Genomic DNA, 26635 nt, shown 5'->3' on the forward strand with positions numbered 1-26635 from the left:
ATATTAACAGAATTCTAAATGAATGCTTACTAAATATTATACATTCTAATTCAACCATATTCGCTAGAAAATGTGGCCTCCAGGTCCTGCCCGCTGAGAAATTGAATGTAGCAGCAGAAGAAAATTAAATTTTCATTTCCTAAGAGATACTCTTCAATTATGAAATAGTTTGGCTGTCTTGCTCATATTAATGCCTGTACTAAATTAGGCACAGGTAATTATCATGTATCAATTTTTCCAGGAGTTCCATAAATTCTCCCTGTACATGGCTAATGCATAGATAGGGAGGCTAAATAGCAAAATAAATAACTCTGGATTCCCCTTTTAACAGAATGGCTCTTTTCAAATACTTATATATTATAATAATCAATGTGAAACTCCACCTTCTCCATTTTACAGCATTAGGATCCACTAAATGTTTGATAATGGTAATGATTTATGTGACCCATTTTTAGCAAAGGTAAAAATGTTTTTCGTAGCTATACTCTGTGTTTACTCAAGTGTCAATTTTAATGGTGTGCATAGTTTTATCCACAGAGAGATATTACTCTGAAAATGCAACTTGCATTTCTGTATTTTGACCACATTCTTGTCCTGCTTGACAGGTACTTTTACTTTCTATTTTGCTAGAATTTATACAAACAGCTTTCAAACACTGTCCTTGAACCAAATACTGCATTTTCTCACTTATAAGTGGGAGCTAAATGTTGGGTGCTCATGGACATAAAGACAGCAACAACAGACACTGACGATGACTAGAGGAGGGAAGACAGAAAAGGGGCAAGGGTCGAAAAACTATTGGGTGCTATGCTCACTATATGTGTATCTCATTGTGCTTTTGATTTGCATTTCTCTAATGACCAGTGATGATGAGCCCTTTTTTCATATGTTTGTTGGCTGCATAAATGTCTTCTTTTGAGAAGTATCTGTTCATATCCTTAGCCCACCTTTTGATGGTTTTTTTTCTGGTAAATTTAAGTTTCTTGTAGATTATTATTAAAATAATAAAAATATATAAAATGCTGTCTTTAAGAGGTAAAGGGGAGGGTATTTGCAGGGGAGGGTCATGTAGAAGAAGAAATTGCTTTTGTGTTTTAGCAGTTTTTCCCCCTTAACAGTAAGTTCTACAGAAATTAGATGCTGAACTGAAATTGTATTTTTATCCAAAATATAAGAATCTATTCAAGAAAAGGTAAGATTGCTGTACCCATTACCAAATCCAATGAAATGCCACAAGATTTATATACATAGTTGTACATATCTAAGATTTAAATAACATTGCCAGATCCTTCCATTTATCCATGGTAGCAAAAATAGTTTGTTTCATATATAAAATATTTATGTAAAACACCCAAAAAGCACTTAAGTATCAAATCTGCTACAGCGTAAGCATTATGTAATTATTACCTATTATTAATATTATTGTAATTTGTTTAGTGTACATTTTAAGTCCTGGTATTTACACTGTGTTAATCTTATAGGTAGCTTTATATATACTTCTCTCTAAATTGAATTTTTTAAACTTGATTCTTTTGCATTTTCTCCTCTTCAGTGCGTATGCTTCCTTTTCAGTCTTTACTGATATAGCTTAGATATAAAAAGATTTTTCTAAAGTCAGCATCAAATACTTTAATACTTGGAAGCAGATGTACCTTGCTGTATGTAGTATCAGTCTACTCTGGCTTTGTAGTCTCAGATTTGTCATTTGTGATCAGAGTGTTGGACATCAAAGGATGTGAAGTGGTTCTCTATTTTGTAACCAGAAACTATCCTGATATTTTGAAATAATTGCCTATTAATAAAGCATTTTAGTTTGATGTTTGTAAAGAAAACTACATAAGTCATCTGCTTTTTTGTTGTTGTTTTGTTTTGTTTTGTTTTTCTTCTAGACAGAATCTCACTCTGTCACCCAGGCTGGAATGCAATGGCACGATCTTGGCTCTGCAAGAGCACTGCAACCTCCACCTCCCAAGTTCAAAAGCCATTCTCCTGCCTCAGCCTCCCAAGTAGCTGGGATTACAGGCATGTGCCACCATGTCCAACTAATTTTTGTGTTTTTAGTAGAGATGGGTTCTCGCCATATTGGCCAGGCTGGTCTCAAACTCCTGACCTCAGGTGATCCACCTGCCTCGGCCTCCCAAAGTGCTGGGATTACAGGCGTGGGCCACCGCACCCGGCCCTGATTTTGTTTTTTAACATGAGTGCTTTTCATTAGATTTTTCTACAAAGGGTATGATTGGGTTTTTAATCCTTATATGTGTTATAGTCTCCTAGCTAGGATATATTTGTTATTTTCTAACACTTGTTCTGCAGGTCTTCAAACCTCTACCCTCCGTACGGCTCTTCAACTTATTCAGGTAGAAAGTTGCAAATGCAGAAATTACATTGTATGCCTTTATTAAAACAGGCATGCCCTTCGGCTTTATAAAAGCAGTGTCATGGCTTTTAATGTTTATAATTTATGAAATGTAAAATCTACTTCTAATGTTTTTTTTTATTTTTAAAAGTTGTTGTTGGAATTATAGTGATTAGTGATGTGGGGGCTTTACTGTCAGAAAGACCTCCATTCATATCCTCATTCTACCACATATTATCTGTGTGATTAGAGAAAGTTGCTTGTTGCTTAGCTCTTTTAAGCTTCAGTTTAGCCTTCTGCAGCCAGGAGATGACACTTATCTCATAGGGTTGTTCGAGAGCATCACAGAAATCATTAAATAACATATTATTCACAAAAGGATTTGCATAGTGCCTGAAACATAGTAAGCACTCAATATATGGGAGATAACAATTATTTATATTAATATTAGCTTATATTAAGAGGAAAGAAATAATAACTAATCACTATTTTTCAATAGTTTGATTTTTTAAAAAGTCAAGGAATGGACAACTGGAGATTATTTACTCCCTATCTTCAACTTTGAACAAGGTCTTACAAACACCTAGATTTTATTTCATTTGCAACCTATGTGGTTTGTCTTATGCTAGATATTGCAAATATTGGAATAAATAAGACAATAGATTTGGCTGATTTACAGTTAAGGTGGCAGGGATTAATATAGCTATTTAATCAAATTACACCAATTACTACTGGAATGCAAACATACAACACCCTAACATCTATAATAATGTGACATGTTATACATAACTACAATATAATAAATGGTATTAATGGTATCTGCTCCTCATTGCATGCCTCCTGCATGCTAGCACCATCCTAAGATCTAACCTTATTTAATCTTTCCAACAATACTATGAAATAGGTATTATTATTGACATTTTCCTGTGCCAAAACTGAGCCTCAGAAATTAAGAAACTTGCCGAAATTTGCCTGGATCGGTCACTCATCATCACCTGACTAGCTAGTGTTTCATCACTAAAGTGTGAAACAAACTAAGCTGCTTTTAAGAAGCAAAAAGAATCCCCTACTAATATCTTCCTTCTCTTTCTTATTTTAAATGGAGCAGGACAACTGTAATACCACCTGGATCCATAGCCCTGCTCTGCCACTTATTAACTGTATGACCTTGGTTGTACAGGTTATTTCATCTTTCTGCTACTCAATGTTTTCTATTACCTGAGAATAACAAAAATACCTGCTTCAGGGTTGTGGTGATATTTAAGTTAATATCTGTTTTATACTCTTGCAAGTTTCTGGCATATACTAAGCTCCACATAAGTGTTCAAAAATAAATAGTAACAATAAGCAAACGCATACACACATAAACATTTTAAGCCATTGAATGTATTGTCTGAGACATTCTGTATTTTCTTACTCATTCCCTTTTTTGAGCTGGATACCATAGAACAATTCTACTTCACAATCAATACCTGCTTTTGGTAGAAAACAAAATAAACAATATTAAGTCAAAGTGCAAAATTTAGATAAAATTTAGCACTCGGTTTAGTTTGTTTGATATACATGTACTCATCTGTCAATCATATTTTTCCATAACTGTGAACCTGCTAAAACTATTTTCCACTAATCATTCCTTTTGTTAACTGCCATCATTTCCTTCTCATTTTCCTTAAAACCAGACGTTAGAAATGATGCTAATGAAACTTTTTGTTGACTATCACGGACTTATCTCTGTTAAGAGAACAACCTATCGCCTAAAATTTTATATTTATAATCTGTATTAATTAGGAGGCAACATCCTAGAAAAAGTGAAGCATTTTGTTCTAGCCAGTTGTTTTCACTTTTAAAATAAAATAAATGCCTTTGCTTGTTTAAAAATGTATTTTTTCAGGCGTGGTGTTTTATGTCTGTAGTCCTAGCTACTCAGGAGGCCGAGGCAGGAAGATGGCTTTAGACCAGAATTTCAAGATCAGCCTCAGCAATAAAGCGAGACCCACATCTATACAAACAAATTAAAAACAAAAAATAAAAGCCACGTGCTGTGATGTGCACCTGTAGTCCTAGCTACTTGGGAGGCTGAGGCAGGAGAATTGCTTGAGCCTGGGGGTTCGAGGCTGCAGTGAGGTGTGATCATGCCACTGCTGCACTCTAGCCTGGGTGACAGAGTGAAACCCTGTCTCACATGCACAAAAATGTGTTACTTGAAGCAGGCATGCTTGGTCCATGTCTTTCACAAGAAAATTTGGTGATACAATTCATTAGTTTGGGGAAGAGTCCATATTAAGACCAATCTGGCTTGCTGTGGAAACTATTTTTTAAGTTAATATTCTGTTTACGATCACTATATTTATTTTCTTTTTGTTTTAAAATAATGTTTTATTTTTTCAAAATTGATACACATTTATATATAATAATTCATAAGGTCAATTAAAACAAAAATAAAGACCCATGATTCTTTTGTTTAAAAAAACTCTTAAGTGTACTAATTTACACTTCCACCAACAGTGTAAAAGCGTTCCTATTTCTCCACAGCCTCGCTAGCATCTGTTGTTTCCTGACTTTTTAATAATCACCATTTCGACTGGCGTGAGATGGTATCTCATTGTGGTTTTTGTTTTCGTTTCTCTAACGACCAGTGATGATGAGCTTTTTCTCGTGTTTGTTAGCTGCATAAATGTCTTCTTTTGAGAAATGTCTGTTCATATCCTTTGCCCACTTTTTGATGAGGTTGTTTTTTCTTGTAAATTTGTTTAAGTTCCATGTAGATTCTGGGTATTAGACCTTGTTGGATGGATAGACGGCAAAAATTCCTCCCATTCTGTAGGTTGCTTGTTCACTCTGATGGTAGTTTCTTTTGCAGTGCAGAAGCTCTTTAGTTTAGTTAGATCCCATTTGTCAATTTAGGCTTTTGTTGCAATTGGTTTTGATGTTTTAGTCATGAAGTCTTTGCCCATGCCTATGTCCTGAATGGTATTGCCTAGGTTTTCTTCTAGGATTTTTATGGTTTTAGGTTTTACATTTAAGTCTTTAAACCATCTTGAGTTAATTTTTCTATAAGGTGTTAAGGAAGGGGTCTAGTTTCTGTTTTCTGCATATGGCTAGTCAGTTTTCCCAGCACCATTTATTGAATAGGGAATCCTTTCCCCATTGCTTGTTTTTGTCAGGTTTGTCAAAGATCAGATGGTTGTAGATGTGTGGTGCTATTTCTGAGGTCTCTGTTCTGTTCCATTGGTCTATATATCTGTTTTGGAGTACCATGCTGTTTTCTAAAACCAGAAATACCATTTGACCCAGCAATCCCATTACTAGGTATATACCCAAAGGATTACAAATTATTATATTATAAAGACACATTCACATGTAGGTATATTGAAGCACTATTTACAATAGCAAAGACTTGGAACCAACCCAAATGTCCATCAATGATAGACTGGATAAAGAAAATGTGGCATATATATGCCATGAAATACTATGAAGCCATAAAAAAGGATGAGTTCATTTCCTTTGCAGGGACATGGATGAAGCTGGAAACCATCATCCTCAGCAAACTAACACAGGAGCAGAAAACCAAGCACCGGATGTTCTCACTCATAAGTGAGAGTTGAACAATGAGAACACATAGACTTAGGGAGGGGAACATCACACACTGGGGCCTGTCTGAGGGGGTGGGGGACAAGGGGAGGGAGAGCATTAGGACAAATACCTAATGCATATGGAGCTTAAAACTTAGATGATGGGTTGATAGGTACAGCAAACCACCATTACACATATATACCTATGTAACAAACCTGTATGTTTTGTACATGTATCTCAGAACTTAAAGTAAAAAAAAAAATTCTTCAGTGTAGAAGCACATGGTTTTTAAGATATAATATTTCACTCACTCTCCATTGATTGTTTTTTTGTGATGATATCATGAGAACAGGCTTATGTTTTAGAGATCACTATAACCATAAATTTTTTAATGTAGTGCATTTTATTTTTGCTTTCTCTGAGTTGTAGGGAGCTGAAATGCTAAATGTATTTATTGTAAAATAAAATTTGGGTCTAATTTAACCTTGTCCATGGCATTGATGTGGGTGGGAGTTGCATAGTGGCAGAGGGAAAGGAACATAAATTGACCAGGATACTAAGAAGAGAATGAAATAACCGAGGTAAATGTATGATTAGTCATCTCCAGCTTAAAAAAAAAATCAAATATATTACTACTAGGTCAAAGGATTTTGAAAGCTACTCATTTACAAGTTTTACTCAATACTATGATACTAAGTAATCATATGGTAATGATACTTGATCTCAAAACTCATTTGTTATACCATACATTATGGTTTTGTGTCTATATCATATATTTTCCTGCTTATATGTTTAAATTCTATTTTGTTATGTCAGTCTCTTTGATGCCACCTATTTTTCCGTGTTCAATCAAATGCTAATTGCAGTCAAAAGCCAGTTTTAGCACAATTTACTCTCCATAAAGCAGACTTTAAATATCCACATATCTAACACTTTGTTCTTGTTCCAGGTAACAAGATGCTGTAACTAAATATTTTTCTCCCTGTGTGTTCTCCAGGTTCACAGTGGAACAGGAAATTGATTTAAAAGATGTTTTGAAGGCTCTTGGAATAACTGAAATTTTCATCAAAGATGCAAATTTGACAGGCCTCTCTGGTAAGAAATAAACACAAATTTTTAAAAATGTTATTCCATAAGAGCTTTATTAAATGATGATATTAAATCCTCTATTTACTATGGAGTTCTGGGGTAAAATGTAGTTACCACTTGCCAAATGAATCTAGCATGAAATATATTTAACCTCTACAAGCAAAACTATAGATATAGTCTTAACATTAAGTTTATATTATCTGTTTCATATCGTATCTTTGACAATAGATTATATTCTCCAGAAGACCTGTCTTAAACATCTTTGGATTCCCCATCCCATCTGACATAATGCCTTGTAGAATAGGTAATCAATAAATGTGTTGATTGACTATCTCAATATGTCCCATTGTAGTAAATCATGTAAGAAAGAAAGAAGGGAGGATAAATGAGTGACTGCTGTGAGAGCTAGACCAAAGATCCTTTTTAAAAGAATAAAGAATACCCAGTGAGATGGTATAAACATGTTCTAATTATTTAATAAAAAAATAAATAAACAGTGGGCTGGGCATAGTGGCTCATGCCTGTAATCCTAGTACTTTGGGAGGCTGAGGTGGGTGGATCACCTGAGGTCAGGAGTTCGAGACCAACCTGGCCAACATAGTGAAACCCCATCTCTACTAAAAATACAAAAAATTAGCCACACATGGTGGTGGGTGCCTGTAATCCTAGCTACTCGGGAGGCTGAGGCAGGAGAATTGCTTGAACCCAGGAGGCAGAGGTTGCAGTGAGCCAAGATTGCGCCATTGTACTCCAGCCTGGGCAACAGCGAAACTCTGTCCCAAAAAATAGTAATAATAAATAAATAAATAAATAAACAGTGGTTTTAAAGAAGTAACTTCAAAGTATACCTGGCACATTGGGGTGTCTAGTAATTTATTTTAAATATCCCAAGAAAAAAATCCAATTGAATTATTTGATTCAAATACCCTATTTTTTTCAGAATAAAAAAAAATCACAAAATATTAGCAATGTTAAAGCATTTATAATTTGTAAAATACTTTTGGAAGTATTTTTAAGTAGCTAACCCCAAGAAATTTGCCATCAAAAAAAGGCAACAATGAACTTAAGACTGAGTAAATAAGTTATATAAGGATTATTTTTATCATTTCCTTAGAAGAGAGAAAATAAAAATACAATCTGTTTTCTGATGAGATAAAGATAGATATATATTAAGATAAAAGAAACTCAACATGTAAGGCCTCTTTATATGCAAATTATTTAACTCAAATTTCCAAATAGCACTGAGATGATAGATTCCTTAGCAGTTCTTGTGTTAAAGGAGAGAATTTAGTTTTCTTAGCCTGAAGCAGCAGCCTATAGAGAATCAAGCTGACCAAACTATAGCTTCTAAACCTGGAGTGTGAGGGCTCATAGACTGAATTCAGAGAAGCTGATGCCCTCCAACCCTTGAAATTGCATATAAATGTGTGCACACAAAGCATCTGCACATATACATGTAGGTGTGTGTGAGAGAAGCAGTTTGGGGGGGTCATATTAATAGCTTTCGAGAAATTCTCAATGTGTCTGTGATGAAAAATCCTTTGTCCTCCCAGATTTAGGATTGGATGTGTTGTTTTCTAAACAGCACTCAGCTTCTAGCAATGAGTTGATACTAATGTATTTGGTACAACTTCTACCCCTCGTTCAGAGAGCTTACAGCCCTAAACACTAATAGAGCTTTTCTAAATGTCTACTATATAAATGTTCTTGTCCACATAAGAGAAATGAGCTTTCCCTGAGTAAATGTTTTCATGGCTTATATCCAAGCTCCTAGGGCTCTGAACTCTTCAGTGGGGTTATCAAGAATGTAGGACTGGTAGAGTTTCAAAAAATAATGTGGTATCTGTACCTGAGTCAGAAATATATTCATGGCTGAAGTTTAGCATAATTTAACATTGTCATTCTCTCTTCTTTAGGAATTGAGAGAAATCTGTCTTACCACACTGGCCAAATTCCAACTGGATAATTACATTGTACTTTCCTAACGTGGCTCTATTTTCAGTTTGATTAGTAATTCCTCACTGTCTCACCCAAACATCTAGGAAGTTATTTCAAACAAATAGAATACCTGCTGCCTCTCAGTCCTGACGGAGTAGCACTGCAGTGGCAAATCAATTATTGTGGTCAGTGTAGCTTATAATTTCTAACACATTGGAAGGTTTATAAGGTAATATTTAATTGCCTTTACAGAGACAGAGACAATAGACCATAAATACGCATTATTATGAATACAGAGGGTTTAGAGATTGGAAATAACACTAGAATCTTCCAGAGAATTAATACATTCTATATGCAAAGTATCTGTTTGTTTGATCAAAACTTCCATGAGAATTGAATCCTTCTCTGTGTCCTACTCACAGTTGTATTCCTGGTACCTTGTAAAGAACTGACATATAGTTGACACACAGTAAATGTTCACTGAAAGGTAAAAAGGATGAGGGGAAGAAGACAAGAGGTTTATTTGGCCCCACATTACATACGGTCTAAGGACTATTTGCCCCCTTAAACATAAGTAAAAAATCCTGGATTTGCCGTTCTCAAATACCACCCCATTCAGGTTTTCAGGATCACTTGATAAAAGATCTAAAGCAAACTTCCTAGTCTTTCAGTGGGAATTCTTTGATTATTACATTATTAGTTTTGCCAGAGTCTAAGCAGCTCCAGTATGCCATCCACCCTAACCAATATATCCTTACATTCCCCGTGGCGTGCACACACACATTAATTTATGAATCATTCATTCAAAAATTATTGTTTTAATTATAAAACTTGCCTCCTTGTTTCCTCTAAATTCAATAGCATTTATCTCTTCATCATTTATTTGAGCACCATATGCTCTGCTTTGTAAGGTTGGTATCATTTTCATATGTCTAGTTTTTTCCTCTCCAAATAACATAACCTTGATGATTAATGTCTATAACTCTTCATAACCCCCATAAATACCCAGGACAATTATTTGCATGCATTTTGTTTCTACTTTAATAAGAATCTCATGGTGTTTAGGATATATAAAGGTTTACCTCAATATATTACAGGTTTGGCTCCATACCACTGCGCTAAAGTGAATATTCCAATAAAATGAGTCACATGAATTTTTTGTTTCCCAGTGCGTATAAAAGTTATGTTTACACTATACCATAGTCTATTAAAGGTACAAAGACATTATGTCTGAAAAAGTAAGGCACATACCTTAATGTAAAAATACTTTATTGCTGAAAAATGCTAATGATCATCTGAGCCATCAGCAAGTCATAAGCTTTTTGTTGGTGGAGAATCTTGCCTTGATATTGATGGTTTCTAATAGACCAGGGTGGTGGTTGCTGCAGGATGGAGTAGCTGTGGCAATTTCTTAAAATAAGACAACAAGGAAGTTTGCTGCATCCATGTACTCTTCTTTCCATGAACAATTTCTCTGTATCATGCAATGCTGTTGGTAGCATTTTACCCACAGTACAACTTCTTTCAAAACTGGATTCAGTCCTTTCAAACCCTACCACTGCTTTATCAACTAAGTTTCAACTAAGTTTCTGTAATAGTTTAAGTCCTTTGTTGTCATTTCAACATCGTTCACAGCATCTTCACCAGGAGTAGATCTCATCTCAAGAAACCACTTTCTTTGTTCATCCCTATGAAGCGACTCCTCATCCATTTAAATTTGATCATGAGATAGCAGCAATCTAGTCACATTTTCAGGGTTCACTTCTAATTCAAGTTCTCTTGCTGTTTCTACCACATCCACAGTTACTTCCTTCAATGAAATTTTGAAACTGTCAGTTATAAAAGTCAGAATCAACTTCTTCCAGACCCCTGTTAATATTGCTATTTTGATCTCCTTCCATGAAATATCAGTGTTTTTATTGGCATCTAGAATGCCGAATTCTTTCCAGAAGATTTTTTCTTTGCCCAGATTTTGGATCTGGGCAAAGAGGCCAGGAATTCTTCCTAACATCTGCAATGCCCAGGAGAGCTCCTCCACAACAAAGGATTATCCAGCCAAAAATGTCAATAGTGAAAAGGCTGAGAAATACTATACTGGAGAAAGCATGTGGAAACAGAGAAGAAAAAAAAAAATTAAAAGGCAGAATGGGAACATATTAGGTCAAAAGACAGAGGAGTCAAGCATATGAAATGGCTAAAAAAAAAAAAAAGAAAAAGAAAAAGAAGAGAAATGAAAAAATAGAGAACAATATATGTATGTATATAGGCTTTTAAATGGACATAAAATATTTGAACAATATCTTAGAAAGTGATAACAGCAGTTGCCTCTGGAACACGGGACAGAGGCTTTAGATGAAAGAGGAGTTTTCGTTTCATATACTGCTCTGTAGTGTTTGGAATTTTACCTTGTATATGTATTGCTTTTTTAGTTAAAATTGTTACTTAAAAATTAGAAAAAACTTTTAAAAAATACCATTAATAGGCCAGGCGCAGTGACTCATGCCTGTAATTCCAGCACTTTGAGAGGCCTACACAGGACAGTCCAGGAGTTCAAAACCACCCTGGGCAACATAATGAGACCTTGTTTCTTATTTTAAAAAAAAGTCATTAATAATAGAATTAATTAGCAAATTTGAAATCACTCAGAGAATAATTCAATACTATCGTTATATTGTTACTTTCTTAAATTATGTGATAAAATTGTATCTTTCTTCAAAAATAGCATACATGATTTGTCAGTGGGGAAAAATAAAACCTGCTTTGCTTTCTCTTGCTTCTGGAAAAACGGAGTGACTTGAGATCTTTTGCTAAGACCTCTCAAGTCCACTCTTTCATTTTTTATTCCATGGCATCCACTCTTATTTGAGACTCATTACTGCTGTTGTAGACTATTTCAATAGCCTTCTAAACAGTTTCCAATCTCTCTCCAATCCAATCTATTTTATCTGCCACTGCCAAGATTAATCACCTTAAAAACTTACTCTTAGATCATTCCAGTTCCTGTTCAAAGCCGGCCTTCAGTCGGCTGTGCCCCATCCGCTGCTCAGCAGGGCATTGAGACCAGGCTTCGCTCTGGTTGATTCCATATATACAACTCCTGCGCAGCCAAACTAAATACTCACTCTGTGTCTCACCTGTCCCCAGCTCTCTGCTTCTGTGAAGTCTCTTCCACAAGAAAAATCTCCTGCACTGAACCTCAGCTTTAATATCCCCAATTTCATCAAGGCATCATGACTACACCAACCAGAAGTAATCATTCCTTCTTAAATTCATGATACCTTGTGCCTTTCTTTATGGCACATATCTCTTTTTATCTCATATTATTGTTATTGATGTGTCTAATATTCCCTGCCAGAATTTAAACCCTCCAAGATTGATTCTTACACATTTCCTATAGTGCCCAGCACTGTGCTTTCTGCTTAGCACCTACTGAATGAAGAAATGAATAAAATGAGATGTTCAATATTTATTACATTTATTTTTTATTTCTATTTGATGTCCATTGCTTTTGTTGGTAAATTCCATTAACATAAAACACAGTAAAGGCTCATACAATAAACATGGATTATAGAAAGTGCTAAGAATCATTTTCTTCTCAGGCTCTATTTAAAAATGCTCATCTACTTGCAGTGAGGATCCTGTTATAGAGAAGGACTATTTTTGTAATGGAAATGGATGACTGTCAGCATTTGGATTAATAGATAATCCTCTTGGAAGGTGTAAGGGGAAGGAGAAAGAGAGTACTAAATCCTTCAGCATCAAGTACAAGCTTTAATAAAGGAGCCAGTAAAATAAAGGAATTAAAAAGACACACCAAAAGCCATATTCAGGTCAGACTCAAGTGCTGTTGATTTATGCTGGACCTACTCTTACCCCCTGCCCTTGTTTGTTCTCTTTCTCCTTGCATCTGTAAACTACAAGGCTCTATTTCTCTCATTGCCATAATTCCAATTCTTCTACTTTCTTGCCTGGATTATTGCAACAGCTAACAAAGTTCATCTTCCTGCCCCCAGCTGTTTGCTTATCTGATTCACCCTGCACAGCAGCTGCCACAGCTATCTTCTAAAATCAAAGCATTGTGTCCCATTACTTCTGGACAAATCCAGGCTCTCTAGCATCATCGTCAAAGCTCTTAAAATTATGTCCTCTCCTACTCCCCAACCTCCTCGTAGCTCAGGCTCCAACTAGACCTTCAAGAGATCCCCACTGGGGATGTAAAGTTTCTCTCACTTTACAAATAGAATCTTCTGCTTGGAATGTCCTTCTTGCCTTCTCTGACTTTTCACTCTTACTAATTGTTTAAGAGCAAGCTGAAAGGTCAACACATCAGAGAAGCTTGACCTGACATTCCTCTTCCTTCCTAAATGGTTTACTTTTCCTTATCTGGAATCTGGTAGCACTTTGCATACACCTCTGTTAGGACATGTTTCATTTTCTCCTAGACTATTCATTTACATACTTGTCTCTGAGCTCAGAGCTATTCAAAAGCATAGACATCTTTCTGTCCCCAGAACACAGAAGAGAATTTGTGGTGGGGGACAGGGTAGATACCGAGTGGCTGAGTGCTGTGAGTAAATGTCACTGTACCCCACCTGGCTACAAGAATGGGGACTTCTCTCATACTTCCTGCCCTCCCCACTGCAGCCACACAGCCCCTTCTTTGGGTCCTTAAACATGCCCAGTTTCTATCTGCCTCTGCACTAGCTTTTCCCTTCATCTGAAATACTCTCCCTTTATTTCTTCCAGTGGCTGGCTCCTTTGTATTCCTTCAGTCTCAGCTAAGATTTGCCCTCTCAGACCCACCTTTCTGAATACACTGTGTCAACTAGCTCCTCTTCGCTGCCCCAGTCAGTAACCAACATATCACCTTATCTTGTTAGCTTAGTTATACTTACTATACCCTGAAATTGTAGTCATTTATTGATTTGCTTTTTTATTGTTCTTTTATTTGATGTCTGCTTTCCTCTCATTAGGAAGGAACTATTTAGTTCATCATAGTATACCTGGTGCATCTGGCTCATAGTAGGTGCTCAGCACATGAATGAATGAATGAATGAATGAATGAACCAATAAATGAATGTTTGCTGGTTTTGTAACAAATCTATCCAGAAAAGCAAACAAAGAAACGTTATTCCTATCATAAGATAACTCAAATTCTAGGAACTTTTATAAATTTCATGGGTGGGGCTGAAGCTAAAAATATTTTGGCAACTAAAGCACAGAGACACTTTTGGTATGCTAGGGTTCTGTTATAATACTCTCGTCATTTTGTTATTTTAAGCATGCCGTTGATGACGCAGAAATCTATTTAAATTGGCTGAATTTAGGAACAGTGCCACAGAGGCAGTAGTGGCCTACACTTGCATGATGGCCATCCTGCAAGCATGATGTTAATCAGATACTTAGAGCCTTTGGTGCCCTGCACAATACCTCATATGTAGTGGGTACTGAATAAATATTTACTAAGTGACTGAATGAATGCCTTTGTAGTCTTGCCCTGCTTTTTTCAGAAAAGGTTGAATTATTGCCCAGTTTTTCTCCGGGGGAACCTAGGGTTTACTGGCCCTGTTCCCATCTCATCCATTGTAAAAATCCTGGCCTCATGCTGCCTGGAGGAAAGTAGGACCAGTCATTTGGCAGCACTGTCTGCTGTGGCCAGAAGGAGAAGGCTGCTTGGTGCCAGCAGATTTAAAAACAAAAAACTATTTGCCTTTGCTTGATTGATTGAGAGAATAGCTAACTTTTCTCTAACCAACAAGACAAGCTCATCAGTGTAAATCTCCTTAATACCCCTTTGCATTCTGGTTGAATTTATCAAATATCTGAGTGCATACCTGGTACCTGGCAGTGTGCAAGGTGTTGTGGATGAGATAAGTAGAACAGGCAAAGTCCAGGCCTTGAAGAGCGTATGGCCTAGCAGGAAAGATGGTCTTGGTTGTCTCCTGCATGACATTGCCTGTTTCTCTGCATGACCTGATCTACTTCTAAGATTTTGTGGCTGCAGACACATGCTTCCTTAGACCACTTTCTGGTTATATTTTATTTTAATGAGACAGCTTGAAGTTTGTCTCAAGAAAAAAAGGCTTCATTTTCTTTTTTTCCCCTTGGTACCTGTGATGTGATTTCTTTTTCTTTTTTTTCTTTTTTGTGAGATGGAGACTCACTCTGTCACTCAGGCTGGAGTGCAGTGGCACAATCTTGGCTCACTGCAACCTCTGCCTCCTGGGTTCAAGCAATTCTCTGGCCTCAGCCTCCTGAGTAGCTGCTATTACAAGTGCACGCCACCACACCAGGCTAATTCTTGTACTTTTGGTAGAGATGGGGTTTCACCATGTGGGCCAGGCTGCTCTTGAACTCCTAACCTCAAGTGATCTGCCCGCCTCAGCCTCCCGAAGTGCTGGGATTACAGGTGTGAGCCACCATGCCCAGCCTTCTTATTAGTCCATTTTCTTCTACTTATGTATCCAATGGGATGGTGTTTTTCTGAAGGTTGATTGTCCTAAGGTCTCATTTACAGGTGCAGACATTTGTTATCCCTCATGTAGTAGTTAATCAAGATATGGGAATCCAAACGTTGCATTCAATCTTTGTTTTGCTGTCTTTGAAATAAATACAATAGCACTAGTCTGCTGGATCCCATTCTCCTTACTCTTTTACTCAATCAGATTTTGAAGTCTTTTAGCATGTATGTGGCCTTTGCACTTTTTCCCTCTCTGCTGCTGTTGTCAATTTTCTTGGAACGTCTACTTTAGATTATTGTCTTATGTTTTATTTATTACAAGAATAAACTCAAAAAGAATTTTTTTTTTGAGACAGGGTCTCACTCTGTGTCCAGGCTGGAGTGCAGTGGTGCGATCTTGGCTCACTGCAACCTCAACCTTCTTGGGCTCAGGTGATCCTCCCACCTCAGCCTCCTGAGTAGCTGGGACTACCACGCCCAGCTAGTTTTTGTAATTTTTTGTACAGATGGGGTTTTGTCATGTTGCCCAAGCTGGTGTCCAACTCCTGGGCTCAAGCGATCGGCCCCAGGCAATTGGCCTGCATTGGCCTCCCGTAGTACTGGGACTACAGGCATGAGCCATTATGCCTGGCCTATTACGAGAATAAACTTTGTAGCCATAATTGTGAACAGAGTTGTGGTCATAGTGCACATCAGATGACACTGAAAGACTTTATATACCCAAAGTCTTATAATATGAAATAGTTAACCACTTTCATTCAACAATTACTGAAATCCTGTCTATGACAGCATACTGGGTTAAAGACTAGAAAATTGAACATTACCAGGAAACTCCCTCTACTAGGGTTAGTTCATGCTTTAGGCCCTACTATATGCCAGAAGACAAGGTTACTAAGAAAAATGACACAATCCTTGCCTTAAGGAAGTAGACTGTCCAGGAAGAGGGAAGCATCAATGCAAATATGACATATTAGAAAGGCTTCAATAGAATTAGTTTCTGGGTTCAATAGGAGAGTGATCAGATCTACTTTAGTGATTTAGGAATTAGAGGAGAGCAGAAAAAGCCTCACAGAGCTTGATGCTGAGCTTCTAAACTACATTAGGTGTCTTACTGTACAACAAAAGTTGAGGGAGGTTCTAGGGAAACAAGGATACAGAAATGACAAAGCGTGCTATGTTGAGGCTGTTTCAGTTCATATAATTTGAAGCACAGCATATGGGGCAAAGAATGCTAGTGGAAGGAAGCAAAGGCAGCCTGATAGAGATCCTTATAGTTTATACTGAGCAGGTATGCAGGTTTGCAATATACTGAAGGTGAGGTGAGAGGGAGAGCAAGCAGGAGAGGGGATAAAGTGTTTTAAGTGGAGTGGTAGCATAATTTGATTTGTATTTTGATAAGATCATCCCGGAGGAAGCTTTAAGGTGAACTGGAGGCAGTCAGGAGAGCAGTTCTCTACTGCTGAGTCATGACACACTGTAACATCCATTGAAACTCATTCGAAAAGATGATTTGTATATGTTGCTGAGTTTAGTTTTCTGATTTCTAAAGAATTTTATCTTCATGCTAATAGGTGAGCTTGGTCTATGATTTTCTTTCTTATATTTTTTTTTCAATTTTTACAGCAAAGTAAAATATCCACAGATGAGTTAGATAGCTTTTATTCTCTTTCTAATGTCTAGAATGGTTTTACAACAGGCAATCCTATCTGTTCCTTGAAGATTTGGTTAAAATCACCTAGAAAACCATCTAGGCTTGGAGGCTTTAATTTCGAGGGTGGAGAAAGTTTTTGTATACTGATTCAATTACTTTAATGGTTACTGGATTATTCAAATATTCTATTTTTTTTCCTTGTCTCAATTTTATTTATTTATTTTTTATGTTTTTTTTTTTTAATTTTTCGAGACAGAGTCTCGCACTGTCGCCCAGGCTCGAGTGCAGTGGCCAGATCTCGGCTCACTACAAGCTCCGCCTCCTGGGTTCACGCCATTCTCCTGCCTCAGCCTCCCAAGTAGCTGGGACTACAGGCACCCGCCACCACACCCGGCTAATTTTTTTTGTATTTTTAGTAGAGACGGGGTTTCACCATGTTAGCCAGGATGGTCCCGATCTCCTGACCTCGTGATCCACCCGCCTCGGCCTCCCAAAGTGCTGGGATTACAGGCGTGAGCCACCATGCCCGGCCCAATTTTATAATTTATACATTTGTATAAAATAGTCTAGCTCGTGGTAAATCTCTTCATTTTCAAAATTATTTGCATAAAAAAGAACAAATACTTTTTTAGGGTAGATGGAAATATTTTGGTTTTTAGTTTGTTTGTTTGTTTGTTTTTGAGATGGAGTTTCACTCTTGTCACCCAGACTGGAGTGCAGTGGCACATTCTTGGCTCACCACAACCTCTGCCTCTCGGGTTCAAGAGATTTTCCTGTCTCAGCCTCCCTAGCAGCTGGGATCACAGGCACCCGCCATCACGCCTGGCTAATTTTTTTGTATTTTTAGTAGAGACGGGGTTTCACCATGTTGGCCAGGCTGGTCTCGAACTCCTGACCTCAGGTTATCTGCCCATCTTAGCCTCCCAAAGTGCTGGGATTACAGGTGTGAGCCACTGCACCCCGCCAAATATTTTGTATTTTATTTGTGGAGAAAGGTTCACAGATATATGTATATCTATCAAAATTTCCCAAATCATGTATAATAAATATTCATAGTAAATAACTTATAATCTCATAAAGTTAATTAACATTTATCTGCAGAAAATTATACATAGTATTTTTTGTGATAAAAAATTATTTTCCCTATTCTTGGGTATGTTCTTTTTTTGCTCTTAATATTGTTTATGTGGACAATCTCTTTTTTTTTTAATGAATTTTTTTAAAAGTTTGTCCATTTCATTATCTTTTAAATAACTAGCTCTCTGAGAATAACCCTTAGCATCTTTGTTTTCTTTCTCTTTCTGCCATAAGTACCTTGCAATATCCCTGCCACAACTACCACCACCATCGTTTTGGTGGGGCAAGTGGGAACAGGCAAGAAAATAGGTGACTAGAGGATATTACAACATTTGGGACAGAGGCTAGAAATAAAGGGATGATTTTTCTTATTTCAAAGTGCCTACTGCAGCCAGCTGGTCAAGCCTAGTAGCTATTGGAGGCAGTTTCCTATGTGCAAATTGATGTAGTTGGAATATTATGTGGTGTCTTTGAAGAGAACCCCTTTTAGAATTCTTCAGAAGGGCTTAGCTGACAATGTGGCTACTCATTACCCTGTAGGAACTGGGTTCTAGCACCTTTGTATTCAAGGTCATAATATTGGCTCTTGATGCTTAACTTACAGACTGATGAAAATGGGCAGCAGAATCTGAAAATAATACAGCATCAAATAGCTGCTGGTTAATATATTTTACTGTCTTAAAATTTATTTTTTAAATGTTTTCTTTTTTATTATTACTATTTTAAAATTGAAATTAATATTATTTTATTTTGCATAGAGATGAAGTCTCACTATATTGTCTAAGCTGGTCTTGAGTTCCTGGGCTCAAGTGATCCTCCTGCCTCAGCTTCCCAGAGTGCTGGGATAACAGGCATGAGCCACTGTGCCCAGCTACTGTCATGAAATTTATGTGCTGATTTTACCAACTAAATATATTCGGTTACTTAACACAATTTAAATTTTTCTTAAAAAAACACTACTCTTTTGGATTTGAGGGAGCTAATTATACTTTATTACTAAATGTGAAAACTTGATTGCTTTTTTATTTTTCTTCTCATCAACAAATACATTCTAGAAGAAAACATCATAATATGTGAAATGGACTATTTAATAATGTAGTACTTATATCTTAATACCAAATAAGATCTGAGGAAGTAATATTCCCATTAAAAGTATATTCAGAGATGCCATTGTTAGTTGTCTTGGGGCTTATTCAAAGTAATCAGGTCCTCTGTAACAGATGTACCAAAATGTTGAAAATCCTTCCGTATACGTACAAGATAATTATGTGCTTTTCAAAGCTTGAAGGAAAATGTATTTTGTGGGTAGGACTTGATACTTACAAAGTCTAACTAAGCAACCTAATGGGAAATCAACTGTGCTTTTAATGGTGTTGGACATCAGCAACAAAGTTATTTATCTGAAATCTGAATTAGATCTCCTGGAATTGAAAGGGGAGTTATAAATTTGAGTAATTCTTTTTCTTACTCTCCTGTGCTCTTTCAAAAAATGTATTTGAGGCCTCTTTTGTTTGTTTTGTTTCTTTCTTAGAGAAAAGTTGAAACTCCAAGATTGAATGCCATTTTATGGTTTGCTAGGGCTGCAGTAACAAGTAACAGACTGAGTGGCTTAAAAAACAGAAATTTATTTTCTCACAGCTCTAGAGGCTGTCAGTCTGAAATAAAAGTGTCAGCAAATTGGTTTCTTCTGAAGCCTCCCTTCTTGGTGTGTAGATGGCCGTCTGTCCCCTCTATCTTCACGTGGTATATTAGTCATATTTACGTGATGGCAGTGGTGGCCTGTCTGGAGTGGCCGCTGCCATGACCCCGTCTGCAGCAAGGGAGGGAGAAGCAGCCAGGGCTTCATGCTCCACGGAGCCAGCAGGAGCTGGGAACAAGTGGAAGCCTGCCCCCTTCTGAGTTGGAGAGGCGGGAGCCCGGCCAACCTGGGCACAGCTGCTGTGGACCTGGGCATCTCTGCACTCTCCAGGCCCAGGAAGCCCCTGCCCATTGCAGGCTCAGAAGTGCCTGCTCCTACTGCCTGACCTCTCCCTGATCCCGGAGACCACTCTGATTTCTGAGCAAAGTTGTGGCCAAGTCCAGGTGCTGTCATGAGCTGGCCGGGTGTACACATGCCTGGGGCAGTGCTGACACATCAACCGCCTGCCGACTGGGCCCCCTCCAGACTTTGGGCACTGATGAGCATGGGAGGGAGGCCAAGACGGGGCTAAAGGCAGCTCAGTGCAGGCCTGCAGGCGCCCCTTAGCATGGACAGCCTGGATGCCATGGGTACTGTGGAGGGCAGGCCAATGGTGGCAGGAGGCAGACAGGCTCCTGGGTGGAAAGGGGAGGGTCCCCAATGAAACCCCACCTTCAGGCCAGGGATGACCTGAGGCCTGGGGTCCGGGCTGCCAGTTCTGCGGACCAGAATGAGAACTTACGGTGCTTTCTCCAGGCCACCCGTGGCCATCCATGGACCAATCAGCACATACTTCCTCCCCTCTGAAGCCTATAAAAACCCCCAAACTCAGTCAGACTCAAGCAGATGACAGGATGACCTGCCTGCAGAGAAGAGCTACCCACTGTGGGTCTCCTCTCTGCTATGAGTTGGACACTTGTTGGGACAACCCGCCTGCAGAGAGGAGCTACCCACTGCAGTTCTCCTCTGAGCTCTTCTGTCACTCTATAAAGCACCTCTTTGCCTTGCTCACCCTCCACTTGTCTACATGCCTCATTCTTCCTCGATGTGGGACAAGAACCTGGGACCCACCAAATGGCGGGACTGAAAGAGCTGTAACACAAATAGGGCTGAAACATGCCCCTTGCTCGCCATGTTGTAGACAGCAAGAAGGAGAGAAGAGAGGAGAGAAGTGCCGTGGCCCTTCAGGGAGCCCAGACCTAGTAGCTCCCGAGCCAGGGCTGTGACACCCTCTTTGAAGCTGTGCGGTTCCTGGTGTCTCCAAGCTTCCAAACACCACCACATTTCCTGGTGCCAGCAGTGGAAGCTGCTTGTGGTACTTCTGGTGCAGCTGCAGCCTAGCAGTGAGCCAGCACCCATGCCAGTGCCTGGAGCTGCCTGCCCCGCCGTAGCCAGAGTGCCTGACTGTATGCAGCAGACAGACCCCATGCTCGCTCACTCACATGCCTCTCACCACTCCACACCTGACTCGCCCTTGGCAGGTGTGGGATCCGGGCTGGTAGCACAAGCCAAGTGCAGCCTGCCAGGCCGAGTGGGCACAATGAACCCAGCAGGCCTAGGCAAAACTCAGGCAAAGGCACCATTGGCAACAGAGGTTTCCAGCTGGTGAAGTGACACCCCAAGGATCCTGTAACATATGTATGTGTACATATACAAATATATATACATACATAATTAGTCATTATATTCATATTTATGAAGAGAGAAAAATTTTAAGGAATTGGCTCATGATTATGGAGGCTTTGGATGCTCAAAATCTTCAGGTGGAGACCTGGAAAAAAATTGCAGCCCAAAGGCAGCCTGCTGGCAGAATTCTTCCTTGATTGGGAAGGGCCAATCTTTGTTTTATTAAAGCCCTCAGCTGATTGGATGAGGCCTACCCACATTGTGAGGATAATCTGCTTTACTCAAAGTCTACCAATGTCAATCTCATCTAAAAGCACTGTTATAGAAACATCCAGACAGTCTGACTAAATATCTGAGCACCATGGCTCAGCCACGCTGACACATACAGCTAATTAACCATTACACAGGGACTTCCCTCTGTACCTGTCTGTGTCCAAATTTCCTCTCCTTATAAGAACACTAGTCATATTGGATTAGGACCCACCCTAATGACCTCATTTAAATTTAAAATTCTGTCTCCAAATATAGTCAATCTCTGAAGTACTGGCGGTTATGACTTCAACATATAAATTTGTATAGAACATAATATAGCCTATAACAGCCATTGCCTTAAAACAGGCATAAATAGGAAGGGAAAAACAGTCCTCCTAATGCTAAAAATGTGTTATTTCCTCTTATCTTAGGACAAAGCGTGTTTGTGAATCCTCAGATAAACCAATTAATTGTAATGGAAAGTAACTTTTTCGTAAATTTACATTATGAATCTAGAAGTCAATTTCATTTTTCTTTGCCAAGGATATTTACATTATCATAGTAATTAAATATTAGGTTAAAAAAGGAAAAACCTTTTTTTTATTCTGGCTATTTCTGAATTTTTACCTGTTTTCATTTCATACTTTTATATTTAAAATTAAAGAGCAATGTGTGAGATATTTTAATCTTGACTTATGAAATAACTTGAAGTCACTATTAAAAAAAGTTTCCACTTTTTCTGAAAATATAAGACATACATATGGGAAAACCACCAATAAAAATGGAAAAGAAAATTAGCAAAAAATATAAAATGAGGGCAAATTAAAAACCACATCTTCAATGGTTATCTCATAAATGAACTCTTGTAACATTATCTCCTAGGTTTTCTTCAGTATCCCAGTCTCTTAGATCTCTAAAATCCATTTAACAAAAGGGCAAAATATTTTGCTATCTCTGAATGAAAAAAAAAAAAAAGTCTGATTCTCTTTTTGCAGATAACAAGGAGATTTTTCTTTCCAAAGCAATTCACAAGTCCTTCCTAGAGGTTAATGAAGAAGGCTCAGAAGCTGCTGCTGTCTCAGGTACTGTTTGCTAAAATCTTCTCCCTTCTTCTAGATTTGTATTTTTAGAGCAATCTTGAGTGGGGAGTGGGGTCATTTTCAAAATGAAGCCAAAGAAGTCACTCTGCTCTAACTTAGAAGTCAAGGAAATGCTGAACCAGCCGGAATTTTCTAAATAGAATGTGAAGTGTGAACTCACTCCAGTGCCCCTTTACAGATAACTCTCATCTTCATTTTCTTTCTAATGAGAGACAGGAGGACATTGGCAGTTCTGCGAAAATAGATTTTTCTGCTGTGCTGCCTGTTTAAATATTTTAAATATTTTCCTGCTACCCATTTAAACATTTTTCTTCCTACCAAACTATGTGCTGAAGTTGATTCTTAATTTTGTCAGCAAAAAGTTCTTATTTTTTATTTTCATGGTTACATAGCAAATGTATATATTTATGGAGAATATGGGATATTTTTGATACAGGTATATAATGCATAATAATCACATCAGGGTAAATGGGGTATTCATCACCTCAAGCATTTATCATTTCTTTTTATTACAAACATTTCAATCATACTTTTCTAGTTATTTTTTAATGTACAACAAATTATTGTTGACTTATAATCACTTTGATGTGCTATCAAATACTAGATCTTCATTCTATTTAACTGTATTTTCGTACCCACTAACTATCTCAACATACCCCACCTCTATCACTTTCATGTTAGGATAGTATTTTCAGAAGGAAATAAGAGCATAGTAGCCTTAGGCATCAAGACAGCTTGAAATCTTACATGTAATCTGGACTTTCTTTTAACAATTAACTATACTGCAGCAAGTATATATCATCTTATAATGAGGATCTCAGGGGAATTTAGTAGCCCAGTCATAGGATACCTCATTGTATCTCTCACTGTTATATTTTCCCTTTAATCACTGCCATCCTGACCACTAACTAGAAACCTGGTGACTTCCTATGTACAAATACCCACTTCAGACAAAAGAAATAATGATTTGAAAATATAGAGAAACTCTCTTTGGTTTTTGTTTGGGGATTTTTTTCTTTCTTCTCCCCCTTCCTTTTACTCAAAAGTCATTTTAGTAAAGACACACATATCTATGTGAGGCTGAGAATAAACATTTCATAACAAGCAGAATAAATTGTCCTATTATTTTTAGTGGAGTAGAGAGAAGAAATTGTTTGTTTGTTTTGTTTGTGGTGTGTGTTTTGTTTCGTTTTGTTTTTTAAAAAGATCAAGTAGAAATGTTAACACCTTTATAATTTTTCTCCAGTTAAGTCTTTAAAATCTTGTTTCCTGTAAATTGTTGTCTTTGCATTAGGTGGATAGGCATAGATGGTTTTGAGGAATTACTCATTAGTCTCTGCACATCCACAGACATATAATTACTTTTTCTCTGCACTGTAGGAATGATTGCAATTAGTAGGATGGCTGTGCTGTATCCTCAAGTTATTGTCGACCATCCATTTTTCTTTCTTATCAGAAACAGGAGAACTGGTAAGTTTATTATGAAAACAAAATTTTATTTAATAGGTCACAAAGAACCTCTTTTTTAAATGGAGATTTTTTTTCTTAGTACTCATCATATAATTTCTTTTCACAATTCTATTTATTTATTCTTTTTCTAGAGATTGACCAACTGAATTATCAGATAATTTATAGTGTTGAATTGATTTTTTTTAATGAAAATAAGGCTGGTGAGGTGGCTCAGACTTTAATCTTTGCACTTCAGGAGTTCCAGGCAGGGAGGATCACTTGAGGCCAGGAATTCAAGCCCAGCCTGGGTAACATAGTGAGACCCCATTTCTACATAAATAAAAATTTTTAAAAAGTAGCCAGGCATGGTGGCAAATGCCTGTTATCCTAGCTACTAGAGGTGTTGGGGATGGGAGGAATGCTTGAGCTCAGGAGTTCATGGTTACAGTAAGCTCTGATAGAGCCACTGCACTCCAGCCTGGGCATCAGAGCAAGAGCCTTTCTCTAGAAGGAAAGAAGAAAGGAAAGGAAAAGAAGGGAAGGGAAGGGGAAGGGGAAAGGGAAGGAAGAGAGGAAGGAAGGAAGGAAGGAAGGAGAAAATAACATATTTTCATTAGTTGTAAGCAAGAAGGAAGATAAATATTTTATTATTTTGTTCACCCCCTCTTTTGTTTACTTCCAAACCAATACAGGTACAATTCTATTCATGGGACGAGTCATGCATCCTGAAACAATGAACACAAGTGGACATGATTTTGAAGAACTTTAAGTTACTTTATTTGAATAACAAGGAAAACAGTAACTAAGCACATTGTGTTTGCAACTGGTATATATTTAGGATTTGTGTTTTACAGTATATCTTAAGATAATATTTAAAATAGTTCCAGATAAAAACAATATATGTAAATTATAGGTAACTTGTCAAGGAATGTGATCAGTATTAAGCTAACGGTCCTGTTGTGTCATTGTGTTTGTGTGCTGTTGTTTAAAATAAAAGTACCTATTGAACATGTGACTAGATCTATTTTTTTATTTTAGAAGTTGTAGTATAAAGATATCTCTAGGTGAACTTTGGAAACAATGTTTCTCTACCTCTGAAATCTCTTATGCAGGATCAAAGCATCATAGTAAAATAGCATTATAAACTTATGCGTAACAAGCAATAACAAGTGAGGTGAAGACAGGTACTCTACAAAAATTCTCACTGTCATTTCTTGGAAATAAGAGTATAGTGTAGGCAAAAGAATACAAACTGGACATCTTCCGTATTGCTTCATGACAAGACCTGTTAGAAAAAAACAACAGAGCTATGCAAATCTCAGATATCTATAGCTTATTTTTCCAAATCATTGAAAATTCATTTGGCTTCATATGCCTAAAGGAGTTTAAAAGTCTGGTGTATCACTGTGTTTTGTTGCTGTAAGTAAAATCCAAGCTACAATTTCCCAAAAGCCCCAAAATAAACCACATGAGCAAACTAAAAATAAAAATATGCACTTTGGCACGTCATGAGAGAGTTAATTAGAAAAACCATGCTAGCACGCATACTGGAAAATGGCAAGTCACGGGACTGAACGCTGCCCACGGAAGTGTTCTTGTTTGCTCTACATGGGGCTTTCACATTTTGAATGTCTGTAATTGGAGTATCATGTTCCTTGTTTCTCCCGTTAATTACCTGAGTGGCTACTGGACGCATTTGTGTTGGAGATCTGGAGAGAGTTATAAGTAGCTCTCTGCAGAATATATTGGTCTTATTTTCTAATACAATAAATAGTTGATTCCAAAGGGGGCAGTGTCAACTTCAAGGTCTCCAGTAAATTACTTTATCTTTTAATATTTCTTGGAAAAAATATTTCATAAGATCTCATGAATGGAACTATTTCTGTTTAATGCCAAATTTTTAATTCTATGATGAACAGTTTCAGAAAAAGTTTGACACATTTCAAAATTTAACAGAAACAGTTTGCATGTTACTTTCTTGTGTATTATGTATTGTGCTGATTTGGACCTGTTTACAAGAATTGTTATTATCAATTATCATTAACTTTAATTCAGTTCATGAGAGTTTGGGAAAACCAGGCCAGATCTTAAACCTACTAAATTCAAAAACTTGAAAATCCACTTTTTTCCCCAAGCTTTCTTGGTGATTCTGTTACATGCTAAATCTTGAATACTGCTAAAGTAAAGGGTACATATGGAATACTCACTTATAACCAGTTTTTTTAATGTGGTTAATTTACAGAAACTTAGATCAATCAACAAGTGTATTAAATCAATGCTTCTCAAACTTTATTGTGTAATGGAATCACCTGCGGATCTTATTAAAAATTCAGTTTATCATTCAGTAGGTCTAGGGGGTGGTCTGAATAGCCTGGAGTGTGTTTCT

At 37.4% G+C, this 26635-nt stretch overlaps 1 protein-coding gene across 5 annotated transcripts in view; it reads left to right on the plus strand.

Moving 5' to 3' along the window:
• SERPINI1 (serpin family I member 1) overlaps window positions 1-25264 on the plus strand; it is an 87911-nt gene extending 62647 nt beyond the window's left edge. For all 5 annotated transcript variants that reach the window (XM_054481479.2, XM_063662395.1, XM_054481478.2 and 2 more), the window contains 4 exons: window positions 6927-7024; window positions 22696-22782; window positions 24181-24270; window positions 24942-25264. In XM_054481479.2, coding sequence (XP_054337454.1) covers window positions 6927-7024; window positions 22696-22782; window positions 24181-24270; window positions 24942-25018 — 352 coding nt within the window. In that variant the 3' untranslated portion in view covers window positions 25019-25264. The remainder of the gene's footprint in view (window positions 1-6926; window positions 7025-22695; window positions 22783-24180; window positions 24271-24941) is intronic.
• Window positions 25265-26635: the final 1371 nt, after the last annotated feature.

This window comes from Pongo pygmaeus, chromosome 2, assembly GCF_028885625.2.
Source record: "Pongo pygmaeus isolate AG05252 chromosome 2, NHGRI_mPonPyg2-v2.0_pri, whole genome shotgun sequence".
NCBI lineage: Eukaryota > Metazoa > Chordata > Mammalia > Primates > Hominidae > Pongo > Pongo pygmaeus.